Source organism: Rhea pennata, chromosome 9 (assembly GCF_028389875.1).
Source record: "Rhea pennata isolate bPtePen1 chromosome 9, bPtePen1.pri, whole genome shotgun sequence".
NCBI lineage: Eukaryota > Metazoa > Chordata > Aves > Rheiformes > Rheidae > Rhea > Rhea pennata.
This window is the reverse complement of record NC_084671.1, coordinates 3,015,377-3,032,760: the sequence shown is the minus strand read 5'-3', so window position 1 is coordinate 3,032,760 and position 17,384 is coordinate 3,015,377. Positions and strand designations below refer to the sequence as shown.

General features: G+C 42.0%; 1 protein-coding gene across 1 annotated transcript in view; it reads left to right on the top strand.

Moving 5' to 3' along the window:
• PPM1L (protein phosphatase, Mg2+/Mn2+ dependent 1L) overlaps nucleotides 1-17,384 on the top strand; it is a 105,959-nt gene that overhangs the window by 58,924 nt on the left and 29,651 nt on the right. Inside the window, exon 2 of the mRNA XM_062582938.1 lies at nucleotides 16,050-16,224. Within this exon, the coding sequence (XP_062438922.1) occupies nucleotides 16,050-16,224 (175 nt within the window). The remainder of the gene's footprint in view (nucleotides 1-16,049; nucleotides 16,225-17,384) is intronic.

Sequence of the window (17,384 nt, the reverse complement as noted above, 5' to 3'; positions counted from 1 at the left end):
ATAACACAATTATTACAATCACATTCTTCTATTTATACATTTTAGGATTGTAGGAGCCATTTTAAACACTATATGGTACCATAATCTGTGTTTCAGCCACTTACCACCAACATTATCAGAAAGTCTGAGAGGCAAGAAAAACCTTTTTTTTCTGGCATGCTGCTGTTGCACTATTGTACACAGAGGAGACGGTAGTGCCCCCCATTCCTGAACAGTGTGGGGTTAGTTTTAGGTAAATTGTGAATGCAACGCTTCCCTAGCCGCCTCCTTACTCGTTGTTTGCAGCGTGGGTCGGTTTTAGTGGCCTTTCAGGTTTGGTGTGAGGAGGAAGCCTGAGCAAAAAAACCGTAACTGCATTTACAGAACTCGCTGAATCTTCAAGTCACTATCTCCACAAATTTTAATTTCCATATACGTTGCTAAAGGAAAATGTCGTCAGGCCCCATGGTAAATTGTTTAAAAGACGACTTGGCCGTGCTTTCCTTGTTAACTGTTTGTTTACAGCGTTAGCGCCTTTGAAAAGACAGCAGGGGACTCCAGTAAATGCGGCTGGAACAAATTGCGGTTTTGTCGTCTATTCTTTGCTGGCTCGAGTTCCTCTGAGCGAGCAGCACAGCAGGACACGTCTACAGATCTTGGATTAATCCTTAGGCTCTGCAACTTCAAATACTTTTTTCTTTTCATTCTGAACTAGTTTATCTTGATTCTTATCTCTTTCTCATTATAATATTGGATGTAACATGGGGCTAATTAATAATGTGATTTCTTAATATAGAATTTTTATAAGGTCACTAATAAGAGAAATGGGGAACCTAAATGAAAGCTTAAGAATGGTTCCCAGCATTAATTATATCCAGTACGGTAAAACCTTTCTCAGGATGGGAGCTATAGCTGCTGGACTTCAGGGGACAGTATCTAGGGAAAGCTTTTGCTCTGAGAGAAAAGCACATGCCTTTGCTGCTGCAGTATTTTGTGTGTGCTGGATCTCTTACGGTGATATGTTGATGACTTATGACTAGGTGGGGTAAAATAATTGTATTTTATATGTTGACACTGTGCAATTATTTGAAAATTCCATCCATTTTGTTAAGCTTTGTTGAATCTTGAAACTGTGCTGGAATAATTTACAGAACTATTTCAGTCAGAAACGTTGGAGTCGATACTGTGAAGAGGGATAGTGGGAGCCGTGCAGATACGCCAGTTCTTGGGGAAAGCATGCCCAGAATAGCAGGGTGGTAACCAGTTTGTGTCTGATGCTGTGCTTCTCAAACCTTTCCCCTGTGCTTTTAAGTCCATTACAAAAATCCTCCTACATTTGCTTTTTACCAACAGAATAAATTAGCAACACTTTTCTTCCACCCACAGTTACGAAACCATAATGCAGAAGGGCAAGGCATGTATTTACCTTGTGCTGCAACCTAAACCCTAGAGAGTGACTTACAGACAGGCATTTGTGCACCTGTCTTTCTGCGTGAGAGGCTGTAAATACAAAATAGCTCTACGTGAGCCATCTGTATGAATTACGTCAGCTAAAAGTAATGGTCATGACTGAGGCAAGCATGGGTGTAGCAGTGCCAGCCTCGGCTCCTCTGAGTGCTCCCAGTGCTCCACAGTCAAGCAGACAACGAGCAGCAAAGAGGCCACCAGCGATAACGGTGCAGACGATCTCTACACTGGTCACCCATCATAAGGGGTGCAAATTCCCTGGTCTGTACGGTATCTAGTATCTTGTGCACCTGTCTCTTCATTTGCCGCCTGCTTCAGGTCCCTGCTCTGAAGGACCTAGCTGTCATTGAGTGGAAGCTGTTCGAGGAAGTGGTTGCCAAAAGTGATTTTACAGTGGGAAAAGCAGCTTTGTTCTGCAGATGAATTCATTTGCTTTGACTAAAACTTTTCCAGAGTGAGAATCTAAATTAGAATGTGAATTTTGGACCAGCTGGTTGAATTTTGGTAAAATTATCAGCTAGTGAAGGCAAAGTCTTTATAATGGATATATAAGATACTTCTTACTATTTAGTTGTGTCTAATAGGCCTATAAATAGATTTTTCCCTAAACTGAAGTAGTAGAATAAAAGGCTTCTGGTAAAAACTAATTCTTCCCATACCTCTTATATCCAACTGCTATTTGCAAAAGTATCTGCACAGAAATATCTGTAAAAATCCTCTGGAGTCATTTAAAGGCACTTTAATTGCTGATGGAGGCTTTCATTTCAGGATCTGTATTGACACAAGATTGCACTTACAAAGTTTAAAACATCGTTTTCTCAGGGGTTGTGCAGAGTAGCATTCATTTTGCAAAGCTAAATTGTTCCAGCTTCTGTATTGAACTTGATGAGCTTGGTAAAATAAAAAAATGCAGTATTCTTCTATATCAAAAAAATATTTGATGCCTGGCTTGCAAAATGAGCAATTCGGTACTCCTATAAAGTTAGTTGTTGTGTGATATTTCAACCATTATCTTCAGTGCTATTTCTCTGTTTCTCTTGCTTATATTTTTTATGTCAGCATTAAAAAAAATTGTTCCCCCACTGCTTAGATTTGATTATAGTAATATAAGAAAATGTTTCCTTTCTTCCTGGTTGGATGAAAATTTTCTGGTAGGTTTTCAGCAGCAAATGTAATCTCTGCTGATACAGCTTGATAGACGTTTATGTTGTAGTAGTCGCGTCTGGTAACTGATAATAAGCAAGTATTTTCATGCGTTTTTAAGCATTTTTTTAATCATTGGCTAATTTATTCAGTTGCTTTTATGTTACTAGTTGAGCACAACCAATTATCAGTAAAGTATCACGCAGAATAATGGTTGAGGTTGGAAGGGACCTCTGGAGATCATCTAGGCACCTAGAGCATATCAGACAGGATCGCATCCAGGAGAGCCTTGAATATCTCCAGAGAAGGAGACTCCGCAATCTCTCTGGGCAACCTGGTCCAGTGCTACGTCACTCTCACAGGGAAAGAAGTTTTTTCTTATATTCTGGTGGAACTCCCTGTGTTTCACTTTGTGCCTGTTGCCTCTTGTCCTGTTGCTTGGCACCACTGAAAAGAGTCTGGTCGCATCCCCCTTGACACCCTCCCTTAAAGTATTTGTAGACATTGGTAAGATCCCCTGTCTTGTCTTCTCCATACTAAACAGGTCCAACTCCCACAGCCTTTCCTCATAGGGGAGATACCCTAATCCCCAGATTATCTTCATAGCCCTGCGCTGGACTCTCCCTGGTAGCTCCAGGTCTCACTTGTCCTGGGGAGCCCAGAACTGGACACAGTACTCGAGATGAGGCCTCAGCAGGGCTGAGTAGAGGGGCAGGATCCCCTCCCTCCACCTGCTGGCAACACTCTTCCCAATGCACCCCAGGAGACCATTGGTGGTCTTGGCCACAAGGGCACATTGCTGGCTCATGGTCAACTTGTCATCCACCAGCACTCCTTGGTCCTTCTCCAGAAAACTGCCTTTCAGCAGGTCAGCCTGTACTGGTGCATGCAGTTACTCCTTCCTAAGTGCAGGACCCTGCACTTGCCCTTGTTGAACCTCAGGAGGTTCCTCTCCACCCAGCTCTCCAGCCTGTCCAGGTCTCTGAACGGCAGCACAGCCCTCTGGCATATCACTCACTTCTCCTAGTTTGCCGTCATCAGCAGACTTGCTGAGGAGGCACTCTGTCCCTTCATCCAGGTCACTGATGAAGAAGTTGCACAAGATGGGACCCAGTGCTGACCCCAAGGGACACTGCAAGCTACAGGCCTCCAACTAGACTCCGCCACTGCAGACAACCCTCTGAGCTCTGCCTTTCAGCCAGTTCTCAATCCAGCTCACTGTCCACCTGTCTAACCCACACTTCTTGAGCTTGCCTAGGAGGATGTTATGGGAGACAGCATCAAAAGCCTTGCTGAAGTCAAGGCAGACAACATCCACAACATCTCCCCTCATTTACCCAGCCAGTCATTCCATCATGGAAGGCTATCAGATTGGATAAGCATGATTTCCCGTAGTGAATCCATGCTGACTACTTCTAGTCACCTTCTTTTTCCTCCGTATGCTTAAGAGAGGACATCCAGGATGAGCTATTCCATCATCCTTCCAGGGATGGAGGTGAGGCTGACCAGCCTGTAGTTACCCAAGTCCTCTTTCTTGCCCCTTTTTGGAGACTAGAGTGACACTGGCTTTCTTCCAGTCCTCAGGCACTTCCCCTGTTCTCCATGACCTTTCAAAGATGATGGAGAGCAGCCTAGCAGTAACATCTGTTAGCTCCCTCAGCATTCATGGGTGCATCCCATGGGGCCCATGATCTCTAACCTGGTCGTCCTTGACCAAGGGAAAGTCTTACTTTCTCTCTTGTCTCCAGGCTCTGGAATTTCAGAGGGCTGGCCTTAGCAGTAAAGATTGAAGCAAAGAAGGTATTCAGTACCTCTGCCTTCTCTGTATCCTTCATCACCTAATTCAGCAGTGGGCCTGCATTTTCCCTAGTCTTCCTACTTATGTACTTGAAGAAGCCTTTCTTGTTGTCATTGACATCCCTTGCCAGATTTAATTCCAAATAGGACTCAGCCTTCCTCACTGCATCCCTGCAAACTCTGACAACATTCCTGTATTCCTCCCAAATAGCTTGTCCTTTTTTCCATGTATACTTTCTTCTTCTGTTTGAGTTTTGCCAGGAGCTCCTTGCTCATCCGTGATCTCCTGGCCTTTCTGCTTGACTTCTTACTCAGGGATGCACCATTCTTGAGCTTGGAGGAAGTGATGCTTGAATATTAACCAGCTCTCTTGAACTCCCCTTCCTTCTAGGGCACTATCCTCCAAATAGGTCCCAGAAGAGGCCAAAGTTTGCTCTCTGAGAGTCCAGAGCTGCAATCCTACTTATTGCCTTGTTTCCTCTTTGCAGGATCCTGAACTCCACCATCTCACAGTCACTGCAGCCAAGGATGCCCCCAACCTTTGTATCTCCAACCAGTCCTTCTTTGTTTGTTAGTACAGGGTCCATCAGCACACTTCTTGTTGGCCCCTCCACATGGAGGGTGGTTGAAGTCCCCCATGAGAACCAGGGCCTGTGATTGTGAGGCTGCTTCCAGCTGTCTGTAGAAGGCCTCATCTACTTCCTCTTCCTGATCAGGTGGCCTGTAGGAAATACTTACAGCAGTGTCACCCATGTTAGCCAGCCCTTTAATCTTTACCTGTAAGCTCCTGAGTCTCTCTTCATGCACCCCTAGGCAGAGCTCAGTATATCCCAGTTGCTCTCTCACGTAATGAGCACCTCCACTACCTCCTCTTCCTGGCCTGTCTTTCCTTAGAAGCACGTAGCCATCCATGACAGCATTCCGGTCATGCGAGCTATCCCACCGTGTCTCTGCAGTGAGATCATGGCCCTGTGACTGCTCACAGATCTCTGATTCTCCCTGTTTATTCCCCGTGCTGCGTGCACTGGTGTACAGGCATTTCAGGGAGGTAATTGAGCATGCAGGTTTCCCAGGAGGAGTGCGAGAGGATTCCCTATAGCCATGTCTCATATGCGCTTCTCTGGCCGCATGCACCCGCTGGAGGCATCCCAATTTGAGCCGTGTCTTGCTGACTACCCTGTCTCTATAATTAAATCTTGACGCTCCTTTATTTTTGCGTGTGTGATTCATTCAAACATTTTTTCTTTTGTTCCATTAGCTAAATCATGCCTTTTGGCAAATGCAGATGTTAGTCTCATACGCCAAATATTAATGTCCTTTAAATATGGGCACACACACTTGGAAGTCCTAACTATTGTTTGCCTTCTGTCTTGCCAAAGATAACCTAAGTCTGTGTATTTTTCAGAATTTCTGAAATTATCACCTTTAAGTTTAGCGTCTTTATTTGTTAAAACTAACAGAAGTGTTATAAAATTACTGCTTTGTCTGTGGCTAATTTTCAGTTTAATTTACCTAGTAATCTTAATTCTTTTCCTAAAAAGGACATGAATAATAATTGGATTCCTAGCATAATTAAGATTCAGAATTTGTGTCTGTGCATATGCAATTTAAGTGCTAATGCATTTCCTTTTATTAGGGTAATAACTCCTTTTTGCCATCATTGTTCTTAATGAATTTAGTAAACATTGTTTTTTGTTGCATATATGCAGTTCTTTCAACAACCAGAATAAATATTCCCAGTGCAATAGTTATCCCTTTGGATTCTCTGGAAACATTGCCACAGAGTCGCAGGATTGCTCTGGGGATCGTCTTGCCCAGCCCTGAATGATTTTTCTCTAAGTCTTAGGGGACTTGGAAAGCTTTGGAAAGCTAGAAATAAATCAGTGTTGTCCCAACATTTAACTGAGCAACTGGGAAGTCTGAAGCAATTACAGACCTATCAGCGTGACATCAGTTCTGGATCAATAGAACAGGTAATACAGGGCACGAGTGATAAAAATCAAAGGAAGGTAACATAATTGGTTCCAATTAACAGCAGTTTATGGAAAACAGATCTTGTCAAATCACCTTGATTTTTTTTCTTTACCTAGGTTAAAGGTTTGGTCGAAAAGGTGATAGTGTTTGGCTTGATATACATGTTATTTTGAATGCTGTCAAATCAAGACAGTATGTGTTGAAGGGATTAAACCCAGATTGTATGATTGGCTTCAGGATAGTTACAAATACAGAATAACTGTTGAATGAGTATGTGATTTAGTAATTTTATCAAAGATTAAGTGATAAATAATGAAGATCAACTAAGGATCCAGAGTAGTTTGACTTATTTGTTAAGTGAATGTATGCAAGTAAAATACATTTCAGCATATTCAGCTGGAAGACTATATATCTAGGACTGCACCGTGTAGGTCATAAAAGAAGATTTAGGGGCCATAGTGGATCTGAACTGTACCTGAGATCCCACAGCAACGGTGAGCCAAGAAACATGATGCAAATGGTCAGCAGAAGTAAAGATTGTGAAGATTGCTGTTAACAAATGAAGGCAGGAAATCGGATTGAGTATTTAGAGAACCACATGAATGCTTCGAGAGATTAGAAAGTGTTTGCAGTAACGTGACGTGGAGTTCAGTGAGCTCCAGCTCCTTAGTTTATCAACAAGAAGATAATGGGGTGATTTGATCGATTTGCATGTATCTACATGAGAAAGAGAAATGTAGGTGAACAGACGTTTTACTCGATTCAGTGGCTGAAAATCATAGATAATAGCAGATTTAAATTGGAAATAATGTGAACACGTTTTTGTGGTATGTAAATTTATCCTCTAACAGTAAGGGTAATTAACTTCCAAGGTTATGAAGATTCTCTGTCTCTGAAACAGAATTGATTATTTTTCTAAATGACTTAAACAGTAGCACAAGGAAGTAGTATGGTCCCTCTGATCCAAGATTTCAGACAAGATAATCATAATGTTCTACCTTGCTTTGGTAACATTAATTTTGTAATTAGAAGTCCAGATTTGGAAGCACTCTTTGTAGCTCTGCCAATTACAGGGTAATCTCTGTGCCTCAGTCACTTCTGGAATGGCTGACTGCTTCACTACATCACACACAGTATGTTTTTGTTAATTTGGATCAATTAAATTATTTTTTTGAAAAAGTTGCCCAACTATTACCCTTTCCCCTTGCTCATTGGAAGATGGAAAATAATCATTTTGCATTTATTTTCACCTCTTCTGATCCATGTCCTGGACTAGCAAGCACGATGCCAACGTTCTTCTGTATGCTTAATGTAATATCACACTTTAATGTATGACTAATGTTGGGGGGAGTGGGTGGGTGAAAGGAACGTGTAATTTCTACATTACAAGTTTTGTTGACTGACTTGCTTCTCACTCAAGGACATTTAAATAAGTCTATTTAAAAATGAGTGACAAGTGCTGTCTTACAGAAGAAACTATAATGTGTAATTTAAAGCCATAAATCATTATCTTTTATCATTTTCATTTTTATCCTTTCTGTTTTGTGATGTGGTTATCTGGAATTGCTTGTAGCCATAAATCCACGTATAGACTGTGTCAAGAACATCAAGCTATCTGTGCTGAAAGCATGAAGTCAGAGCAAAGCCCTACAACAGATGACCTTTTCTTTCCATTTCATGGACACCCGTTCTCACTGGGCAATTCATTACTTTCTGCAGTTGAAGCAGCTGTGGATTACGGTAATTATGGATTTAATATATCTCTGACAATCCAGCGTGAATACTAATTTGAACTTTATACATCTCCTTGGAATCAGGTTAATTTTCTCATGATTATATGGCTTCTGATTAACTAAAGATGTTTGTGAGGCTAATATTTTCCCTGCTAGGGAAATAAATTGTGCGTGGATTACAAAATAATGGTGGCCTTTTTAGTGTTCAGTCTTGTTTAAAGTCCCAAAAGAGAATTTCTGGGTTCTGAGAACGCTTCCAGGTATCATGCTTTTGCTATGAACCTCTCTTGTCTAAAATTGTGAGATCTTTTTCGTGGTTGTCCTAGGATACATATTATTCTGTAGTAAATTATGTATTTTAATACTGATTTTGGGGAAAGGGATGCTTTTTAATAGAAATATTAAATATGTCTAGAGCTAAGGGAAAAATCAATTAATGAGTTTCTTTTTAAATGTTTGTTCTTTAAATAGTTCCTTGTTTTAGAGGGCAAATTGTTCATGTTTGTCTTAGTGCCTTTTTTGGGTCTTGTATTATCCTCTTGAGAGTAGATTAAATTTTTCTATCATACGTTTTCTCTGGGTAACCATTAATAATTTCATACTCTTATTCTTGAGGGTTTGCGTCAGCATAATTCCACTGACTTCAGTTGAGTCGGTGGTGGTTCAGGCTGATGAAGGAGGAGAAGTGAATCTTAAATGCTTTGTATGAGATTCGAGAGTTAGGGCTGCTGCATTTATGTTCCTCTAAAACCAGCTCAACTGGCATGTGTGGGTCTGAAGGCAGAATTTCTGTATCTGCTTTGCTCAACAGCCGCCTTTCCTGCACTGTAATACGAATACCTTGAGAGAATGGTCTGTACAGAATGAGTTTTCCTGGCACGGAGATTGGAGTTTTCGATGTGCGTGTAAATATATAAAAATCATCTTGTTCTCATCCTTACATTTATTGTTCTCACAAAACCTAGAGCCGGGGTTGGGCTTCCTCGGGGTCACCCAGCAGGCTCCAGGTGGCCCAAAAGAAGGGCCAGGACAGCGTCATTTCAGGGCTCTCGGGCTGAGGCCATGGCAAGCGCAAACACACCTTGGTTTGGTCGTGTGATCAGCTAATGTCCATGCACGTTGTGTTCACTAAGTGATTCCTTTCTGGAGGTAAAAGAAATGGAATCCTATCTAGATCAAAATACCGTACAGGAAAGCACCGTAGTATTACTAGAAAAAAAAAAAAACAGTAGCAGACTAGCTGGAATACATTTCTTGTTCACAGGCTTATTATGCCAACTGTTTTTGTCATCCTGTTTTGAGTTACCTAGTAGATTAAGGGAACTATTCTTAGAATAACAGTGACCTGTGGGTTTAAGATGCAAGTTCAGAAACATGTATGTAAAGGTATTTTTACTGAGGAGCTCTAGTCTAAAATGCGGAATGTGAAGCTGCAGCGAGATGGTTGGCTGTTTCAGATGGTACCTCCGGCTGCAGTCCTTCCCGTGAGCGTTAAAACGAGCGAATGTGGACAGCAGCGAGCGGAAGGAGAAGAGTGGGGACGGTGCGCTCCCGTGTGCCGTTCAGCCTCGCGGGGGACACCAGGCGCGCCTCGCGCCTGGGAAGGGACTCCAGAGGTGCATCTTAATCGTGGCAGTTTCTCTAAAATGTTTAATCTACGTGGGATGCAGCATCCCCGTTTCCTGGAGTGCTGTTTCTCCAGCATCCCCTAAGGCTTATGAGAATAGCACGCGAGATTCGCCGAGGCTGAAGGTGTGACCAGTGATGCCAAGGCTTTTAAGCGTGGGCATGTTTGCTGGAACGCTTTCTCCCCAGCCTGCAGCTGACGGGGACTGAATTAACGTGCCTCCTGCCGCCCCAGAGCGCCGCTTCGCTGCCTGCCGCTTTCCAGTTTTGTTGCTTTCTTGTATTTAGAAACCATTTGATCTTTTAGTCCATTTTTGTAGGCATCGAAGGTAAACTGACTGGTCTGTAATTCTCTTGTCTTTTCCTTTATACTGTATACAAAGTAGCCCCCACATTTGCTCTTTCCAGTCATATAGTACCTCCTCATCCTCTGAAATTTTCAAAGATAGAGCTCATTAAAGAGATTGTTTCAGCCAGTTACCTGTGTACACCTGAATGAATGTCACTTGGCCCAGCCAGCTGGAAAACACCCGGTCTTTATAAACGCTGTCTAGCACGTAATCTTTCCCCATTCTGTCTTGAGAGTTTAGCTCCTTGTCTCAACTTGGTATCAACTGCCAGTTGGGTGCAGCAAGGTAAAGATAGTGAGTACTAGAGCAAAAAGGACATTAAATGTTTCAGCTTTTATGGCATCATCTGTCAATAGCTTTTCTACTCTGTTGAGCAGCAGACCAACATTTTGCCAGGGTTTTCTCTCATTACTGTGGATTGCAGAGGCTTTTCTTGCTTCCTTTGCTAGCGCTATGTCATTTTTCACCTTGATCTCCATTTGTTTCTTGGCATTTATGTTACTCTTCTGTACTCGTATGGTAATTTGACTGTGTACATACTTCCTCCGTGAGTTTGAGATCATTGAACAGCTTATGACTTAGGTTAATTCTATTTTTTTCCCCCATTTTGGGATATTTTGCACTTCAGTTTTACTCATTTCTCTAGGGAAATGTTTGCACTCTGTACCTTCTTTTCTCTTTTGACTTGTGTCCTGTTAATCCTTTTGCACTGTCAAGTCTCGGAGATTGTCTGCTTCCTTAAAGTCCTTCATCTCTCTCAAGTTGTTTTCCTCCCTAAATATTACGAGCTATTGTTTAATAGTCATTTCCATTCAGTTATCTTCTGCTTTCCTCTTCTTGACTGGGTTCTTAGTACTGGAAGGTCCCTCAGCCAAATCCTGGTCTTTGTTAATTAGATTCATTAATTTATCCATGTGATAGTTGCATTGGCAGCAGCCTACAGTTCAGCTTACCCTACAAGCTGTTAAATGCTCCGGGTGCTCACTGCTCAAAACGGTGCAATACCACGGGTGCTCGTGTTGGGCTCGGTTAGTTTTCTGGTGGACAGTGGACAGTCCTGCCCATTTTCTAGGTGTTTTGGGAACTCTCCAAACTCTAGTTACCTTGGCTTGAGCAGGTTATAATAATTACCTTACAATTTTCAGAGCTACATGTTGTTACTTACTTTAGTCTAAAGAACTATAATATCTATAAAGATATTAAAACAGAATCTTTTAATACTCATAACGGCTTATTTTAAAACTCTTAAAATTAGGTTATTGAGCAGCAAAAGCAGCCAAATGATAGCAGTGAAAATGCATGTTTTCTCATGAGGGCTCTTGGGGCTCTGCTGTGGCTCTGGGGGCCCGCCTCTCTTTGAAGCCCATATGAAAAGAAAAGGCAGAAATACGCAACAGAAGAATCGTGATTATTTTTAAAATCCTTCAGTGGTGTACACCTGGTATGGCAGCAGGACCACACTCTAAAATGTAGGCTGCATTTTCCATTCACCTCCAAATGTTTGCAGTATCTGGGCAGGCAGTGAATTGTCTCAAGAATATTGTGGCCATAAATTCAGGATTTTCTTCCTGGCTCTATAAATCACTGAGTCGGTGAGGAGTAGGGGTCTGGGACAAGGAGGTTTTCATCTTCCAGCTGCTTAAACTGGAAATGTGAGTTTCTGAATGATGGCTGTTCCAGCTAATCAGACTCTTCAATCGCCCGACGTGTGAGTGTGTTTATCTTTCCGTAGCTGTTGTTTGCGGCGGCTCATTTTTCACAGGAGCTGGTTAACGTGTCCCGTCTTAATAAACACGTAGAGCAGTTGAGTGCCCGCAGATGAAGGCGCTCGCGCTTACTCTCTGGCACGCAGTGTAGGGAGACTTGCGTGGTTGCCCCGTGGGCTGTTGGAGAAGTGCGTCGAAGTGTGTCGGGCCTCAGAAGACTGCAAGGTCACTGTATTTGCTTTGGTGAAAACTGGGGTTTTAAAGGTCAAGCAGATTGGTAATTCCAGGCTATAAAGTGTGCTGAGCGGCGGCAGGCTGCAGCATGTGATTAAAATGAACAAGCCCGTAACTTTCTTTTACGGCGAAGCTTATCTTTCGCATAGCAAATACTCGGCTCCTCGGCCGCCCAGGCTCCCCTCTGGCTGATGCCGTTATTTTATAACGGGTTGTTGAGCGGTGGGGAATAGCGGGATTTGCCTGCATGTCCTTTGCAGTATGAAGTATTGCTTACACTTATTGCTTACACTTATTGCTTACACTTACATACAGAAACAATTTAATTACAATAGGAAGGAATAGTCCCTTACCATGTGTTGCAAGCCTTTTGGAAAGCACCTGATCTAACTCTGGAAGGAGACCTCTTTGATCAAGCTGCCACTTGACTTTCAAAGTAGCTTCATAAAGAAACCTTTAATTAACCATTGCAGACCTTTACTTCTGCACGTAGAAAGGCGCTCCCAGAAGGAGGGATTGCAGGAAAGCAGAGCAAATTGCCGCAGACTGCTAGTGTGATTTATAGAAGTCTTCGCTTTGAATATATATGCCTCATCCATCAAAAAAAGAAGTGGAAAATAGTTTCAGAAGGATAGTAGAAATAAGTCAATAATCTGCGTTTTGTTATGCCGTTTTGATGTATTTGAATCCTGTTTGAGGATTCCTCCAAAACATGTTGCAAAACCTCAAAGCCCGACTGGCTGGAGTTCAAAACCTGGCCTGGGTGGACTGATGGGAACATCTCCAAACATGAGTCTTCAAAGCCAAACCTCATAAATGCCAAAAGCGAAACAGGAACAAGAATCAAGGTGCTTGGGGGAAGCAGGCGTAGGCAGGCCCATGGGCAGCGGGGGACGGAGCCGGGTTGCATGGGGCAGCGCGTGCCCATCTTGGACCACCGCTGTGGCTCTCCTGTACGTCTGGTTGGGCTGTTGTGCTCCAACGCTTGACTGTTGAGGCCAGCTTTGACCAAGAGGTGCCATCTCCACTTTCAAACGTGTCTAAAGCTCTACCTAGGTAATTTTTCACTTGTTTTCCCTTAAATGTGAGCAGAACAGGTGACAACCTAAGGCGGCGTGTGGAGGAAGTGAGGAGGTGTCTGCACGAGCAGCTGCAGCCTTTCTCCACATTTCCTCCTGCCGCAGCGCCCTGCGGCTCCCAGTTGTTTTATTGCATAGGTAGCGGTGGGGAAAATGGAGCAGCAAATTTTGTGCTATTAGTAGTACCCACAACTAACGGCTTAAGTCAGACGTTTTTTAGGAGTAGCTTGGTTTGTAATTCCTTCCTGCAGGAATAAGGATGGACTGTACGGAGAAAAAGAGAATAAAGCTATTTTGGAGGTTCAAAGTAGCGAAGTGGGGTTTTCCCGACTTGTGTCAGCGACGTGAATACAAATAATAACAAAAATGGATTTAACGATTGTACTGTAGAGTCTGCGTGCTTGGGAAAGAGCGGGGAGGCCGAAGCTGTCGCTGCCTGCAGCGCGTGGCAGCGCTGCCGTGAAGAGCGGGCTGACTTGCCCGGGCTGCCCAGCTCCGTCAGGCGGCTCCGGGGACCGGCTCTTGCTGCGCTGCATCCCGCAAACGAGTCTCCAAGCTGCACCTGAAACCGTAAGGAGGCGCATGAGGGGGGTATATGGAAGTCTTTTGTTTCTTTTCCCTCTTCCTTTTTTTTTCCCTTAATTCAGCCTCTCAATTGCTTTAATTCCAAGCACACGCACGAACACATCATTTTTTTAAGTTTCCAAAGACTGAATACAACATTTTAAAAACAAATTACTTTCATACTAAAGAGAATGTAGTACGATCTGCCTGATTACGTCAGTGCAGCTAGGGATGTAATTATTCAAATGCAGCTGATCGCCTTTCTTGCTAGAAAAGGAGAAGTAATTCATATCAGTTTCCTGGTTACTTTAGGTTTAAATTTTTAATGATATCTAGATGTAATGTGAAAGGTAGTAAACTACTGGAGTGTTGTGTTTTATTTCTCTCTGAGAAACAAATTGAGAAACAAAACCTATGAGATTACACTTGAAATAGTCATTCCAAAGTCTATTGAAAAAAATTGGAATTTGTAGTTAGATTAATTTATGTGCTTGATGTCCGTGAATGCTGAGGACCAGACGAGCAAACCGCGGGTCCCGTTTTATGAACAGCCTCCATTCTGTCCCGCTAAGAATAACACTTCAGCATGAAAATGGTTTCTTAACGTGTGTTTGGAAATAAATATCCCTTACGGTTGGGTTTCACGGGGGATACCAGGAATGAATTCAAATGTAGTGGATCATGATCAGGTTGCAGCAGCAGCTGGGATATTTCAGGAGGACCTCTGGATGTGCAAATGTCTGGGGAAAAGGGTGCTGTGGCCACGGTTCTCCCTGGGATGCTTTGTGGCCTTGATGCCGATGAAGACCTGGGCACATAGGCTTCACGTGGCTCACAGCAACTGTCCGTCCTGCGACCGGCGTTGTCTGCTTGTTCCCAGTTGTTTTCCCGTCTGTTTGTAGCCATCTGTCTCTTGACTTTTACTTAAATTGCAAGATCTGTGGGACAGAAGCAGTATGTTTTCTTATATGTTTATAGCCAGTAGTATACAAACACTCGCTTAGATGGTAAAAATGCGTGTTTCAGAAAATGCATCTATATACACTCTTTCCTTGTTTTCAGCTTTCTGGCATTGCTACAATAGGGATAGCACAAAAAATTCCCTATGCAGAGAACAACCTCTTCTCAAAGGAAACATTAAGTATAAATGCCTGAACATGATATTTTTATAGGGCACTAAAATAATTAGTATACAGTGTATCTTTTGACCTTCCCTTCCAGGAAGAAAATACTATTAAAATGTAGCATTAAATATGTTGTTCTCGTGCGGAGAGTTAATTTACTTTTTTGTGGAATAATTTCATTCGTCTCACATGACTTAGCTTGCAGATAAATTGAACACAACTTTGGTGATATTTTAAGGTCGTAATTTAATCAGCAGTTGACTTTGGAAAACTAAATATAAATGTGGGAAGAGCATGTCGTTGAGCAGGGGTAACTACTGGTCACTTCCAGGCTTGAAATAATATCACTTTTCCATCACTTATTTTTCCCTTCTGTCTTGAAACTGGCAGAAGGCTGGAGCACTGGGCAGCAGCCATTGCTACATCTTTCTTCTCCAGTTACGTTTATATCAGAGGTGCAAAGGAAGAACAAAGAGCGGCTGTTTCAGTAGTAGCTCTCGTCTTGGGGCTGTGGACAGCCAGCCAGAGGCAAACGCTCTCATTATTTACTGCCATTTACCTTTTTGCCCAAGGCTCCATAACCTGGTACAACCATGCCACCTGGTGTTAATTTCTGTTGTTTTATGGCCTTGAGCAGCCTTAAAAAAAAAAGAAAATAGTAAGAATTCTCTGTGTGTGCATATATATATATATATATATATATATATATAAAAAAAAATTTAATGCTATTAAAGGTTTACTACTATCTTCCTGTCCAAACTTGGCTGACAATATTGCTATCAATTTCTGGTATCAATAGCAGTTGAAGTGATTCCTTTCTGTTACTTATTACTTTAAAATTCAGAATAAAGGCATATTTGTTACAGTTGTGTTTATATTTTCAAAATATATTTAGAATAAGAAATTTGCCTGTTAGGTTGTGTCTAGTCAAGTGTAGTAACTGTTTCTAGATTACCAAATGCAAATGTTACACCATAAACATCCTGCTGAAGGGCAGAAATATTCCTCAGCAAAGAGGAATTTGGTCACTTCCATCCCGGGTTCCCTGGAAGTAAGTCTGGGGCTGGGGGTTCGTGTCAGCAGCAGTATCTGTCGCTGAAGCACTCGTGGAAACGACAAGCGTGAGAGAACAGTGTTACAACTCTGTTCTAGGTTTATGTTGTCATGGGTTATGTTTGAGAAATCTTTAATTAAAAAAAAAAATGATATGGGTATGCGTAAAGCTTTTCAAAAGAAAATATACTAATTAAACCTTTGCCTCTTTTCCATATAGTCAGCAGCAGAATATGTGAAGTCCCGTCTGCCTGAAGTCCTGAAACAACATCTGCAAGACTATGAGAAAGACAAGGAGAACAGTGTGCTGTCTTACCAAACCATTCTGGAACAGCAGATTTTATCAATTGATCGAGAAATGCTGGAAAAATTGACTGTATCCTATGACGAAGCAGGTATATTTGTATTTCTTTCTCAGTTATTTTTTTCTGAAAAATCTGATCACTTTCTTTCTTCAAAATACTAGTCCTTGAGTTTGCAAACTGAACTTTGTCCTCAAAATTCAGTGAAGCATTTCTTTCTCCTAAAACCAAGTTGAGATAGAGAACTTTCCAGTTCAATTATTGAATACTAAATAGCTGAAAAGACGGTTATTTTTCTAATGGCATTTTGTCCTTTCTAATATACTATTGTTGTTAGATCTTTCCATGCGTTTTTATTGCCTCTGTAAGTTTTGCTACCAACTTACAAAATACAGTTTGGGTGGATTGTGTGAAGCCCATTGTGACATTTTTTTTTCAAGCACATGTCCTATATATTGCTTTTTTATCAGTGACTACTACTTTTTGCATAGCTAAGTGAATACCGGATAGTCACAGAATCTGATCTTTACTATTTCGTGATGCACGTAGCTAGCCAAAATAAGTTAACTGTAGAGTGGCAGAGGTCTCTGACACAGGGCTTCACAGACAGAGGTTACAGGGGTCTTCAGTTTTGGTATTTGTGTCTTGGTGGCCCAAATATTTGGGGCTTCTTCCTAGTTATAGCTGGTGCTGGTTTTACTAGCATTTGTTTTAATGTGGTTAGAAATCTCTTTCTCTATTTTTTTTTTTTTTAAATCCCTGAAGGTGTTTTTGGTTTTGGTCGTGTTGTTGTTGTTGTCTCTTGACTGTGTTGGGCACCATGGCACCCTTTGGAAACCATTGTAAGCTCAACTTAAGGTTTTCTTTCAGCTGTTGACACAAGCCTGGAACGCATACATGGTATTTCATCACATTTAGGTCATATTTGCCAGATACCAGTCCCAGCAGGTAAGTGGTTTGTTCAACCTGGTTAGATGGCAGTCTGCTAAAATTGTCGTCGTCTGAGTTTCTCTTCATTAGTTGAAGCACTGACAAGTTTCTATTATTTTGTCCTGTTACTTTGTACTTGCACTGCAATGGCCTGAAATACTTTGCTTGAACTAGTTTATCAACATTGTTCAGACTCCTACTCGTTATCAGTATGAGTCTCTTAAACTGCTTTGATCTCAAATGCTCTCAAGCAACTGAAAAGGCCATCTGCAGACTGTTTATTCTTCTAACTTAAAGGACTATGTGCTTTAGTAATGTGAAGT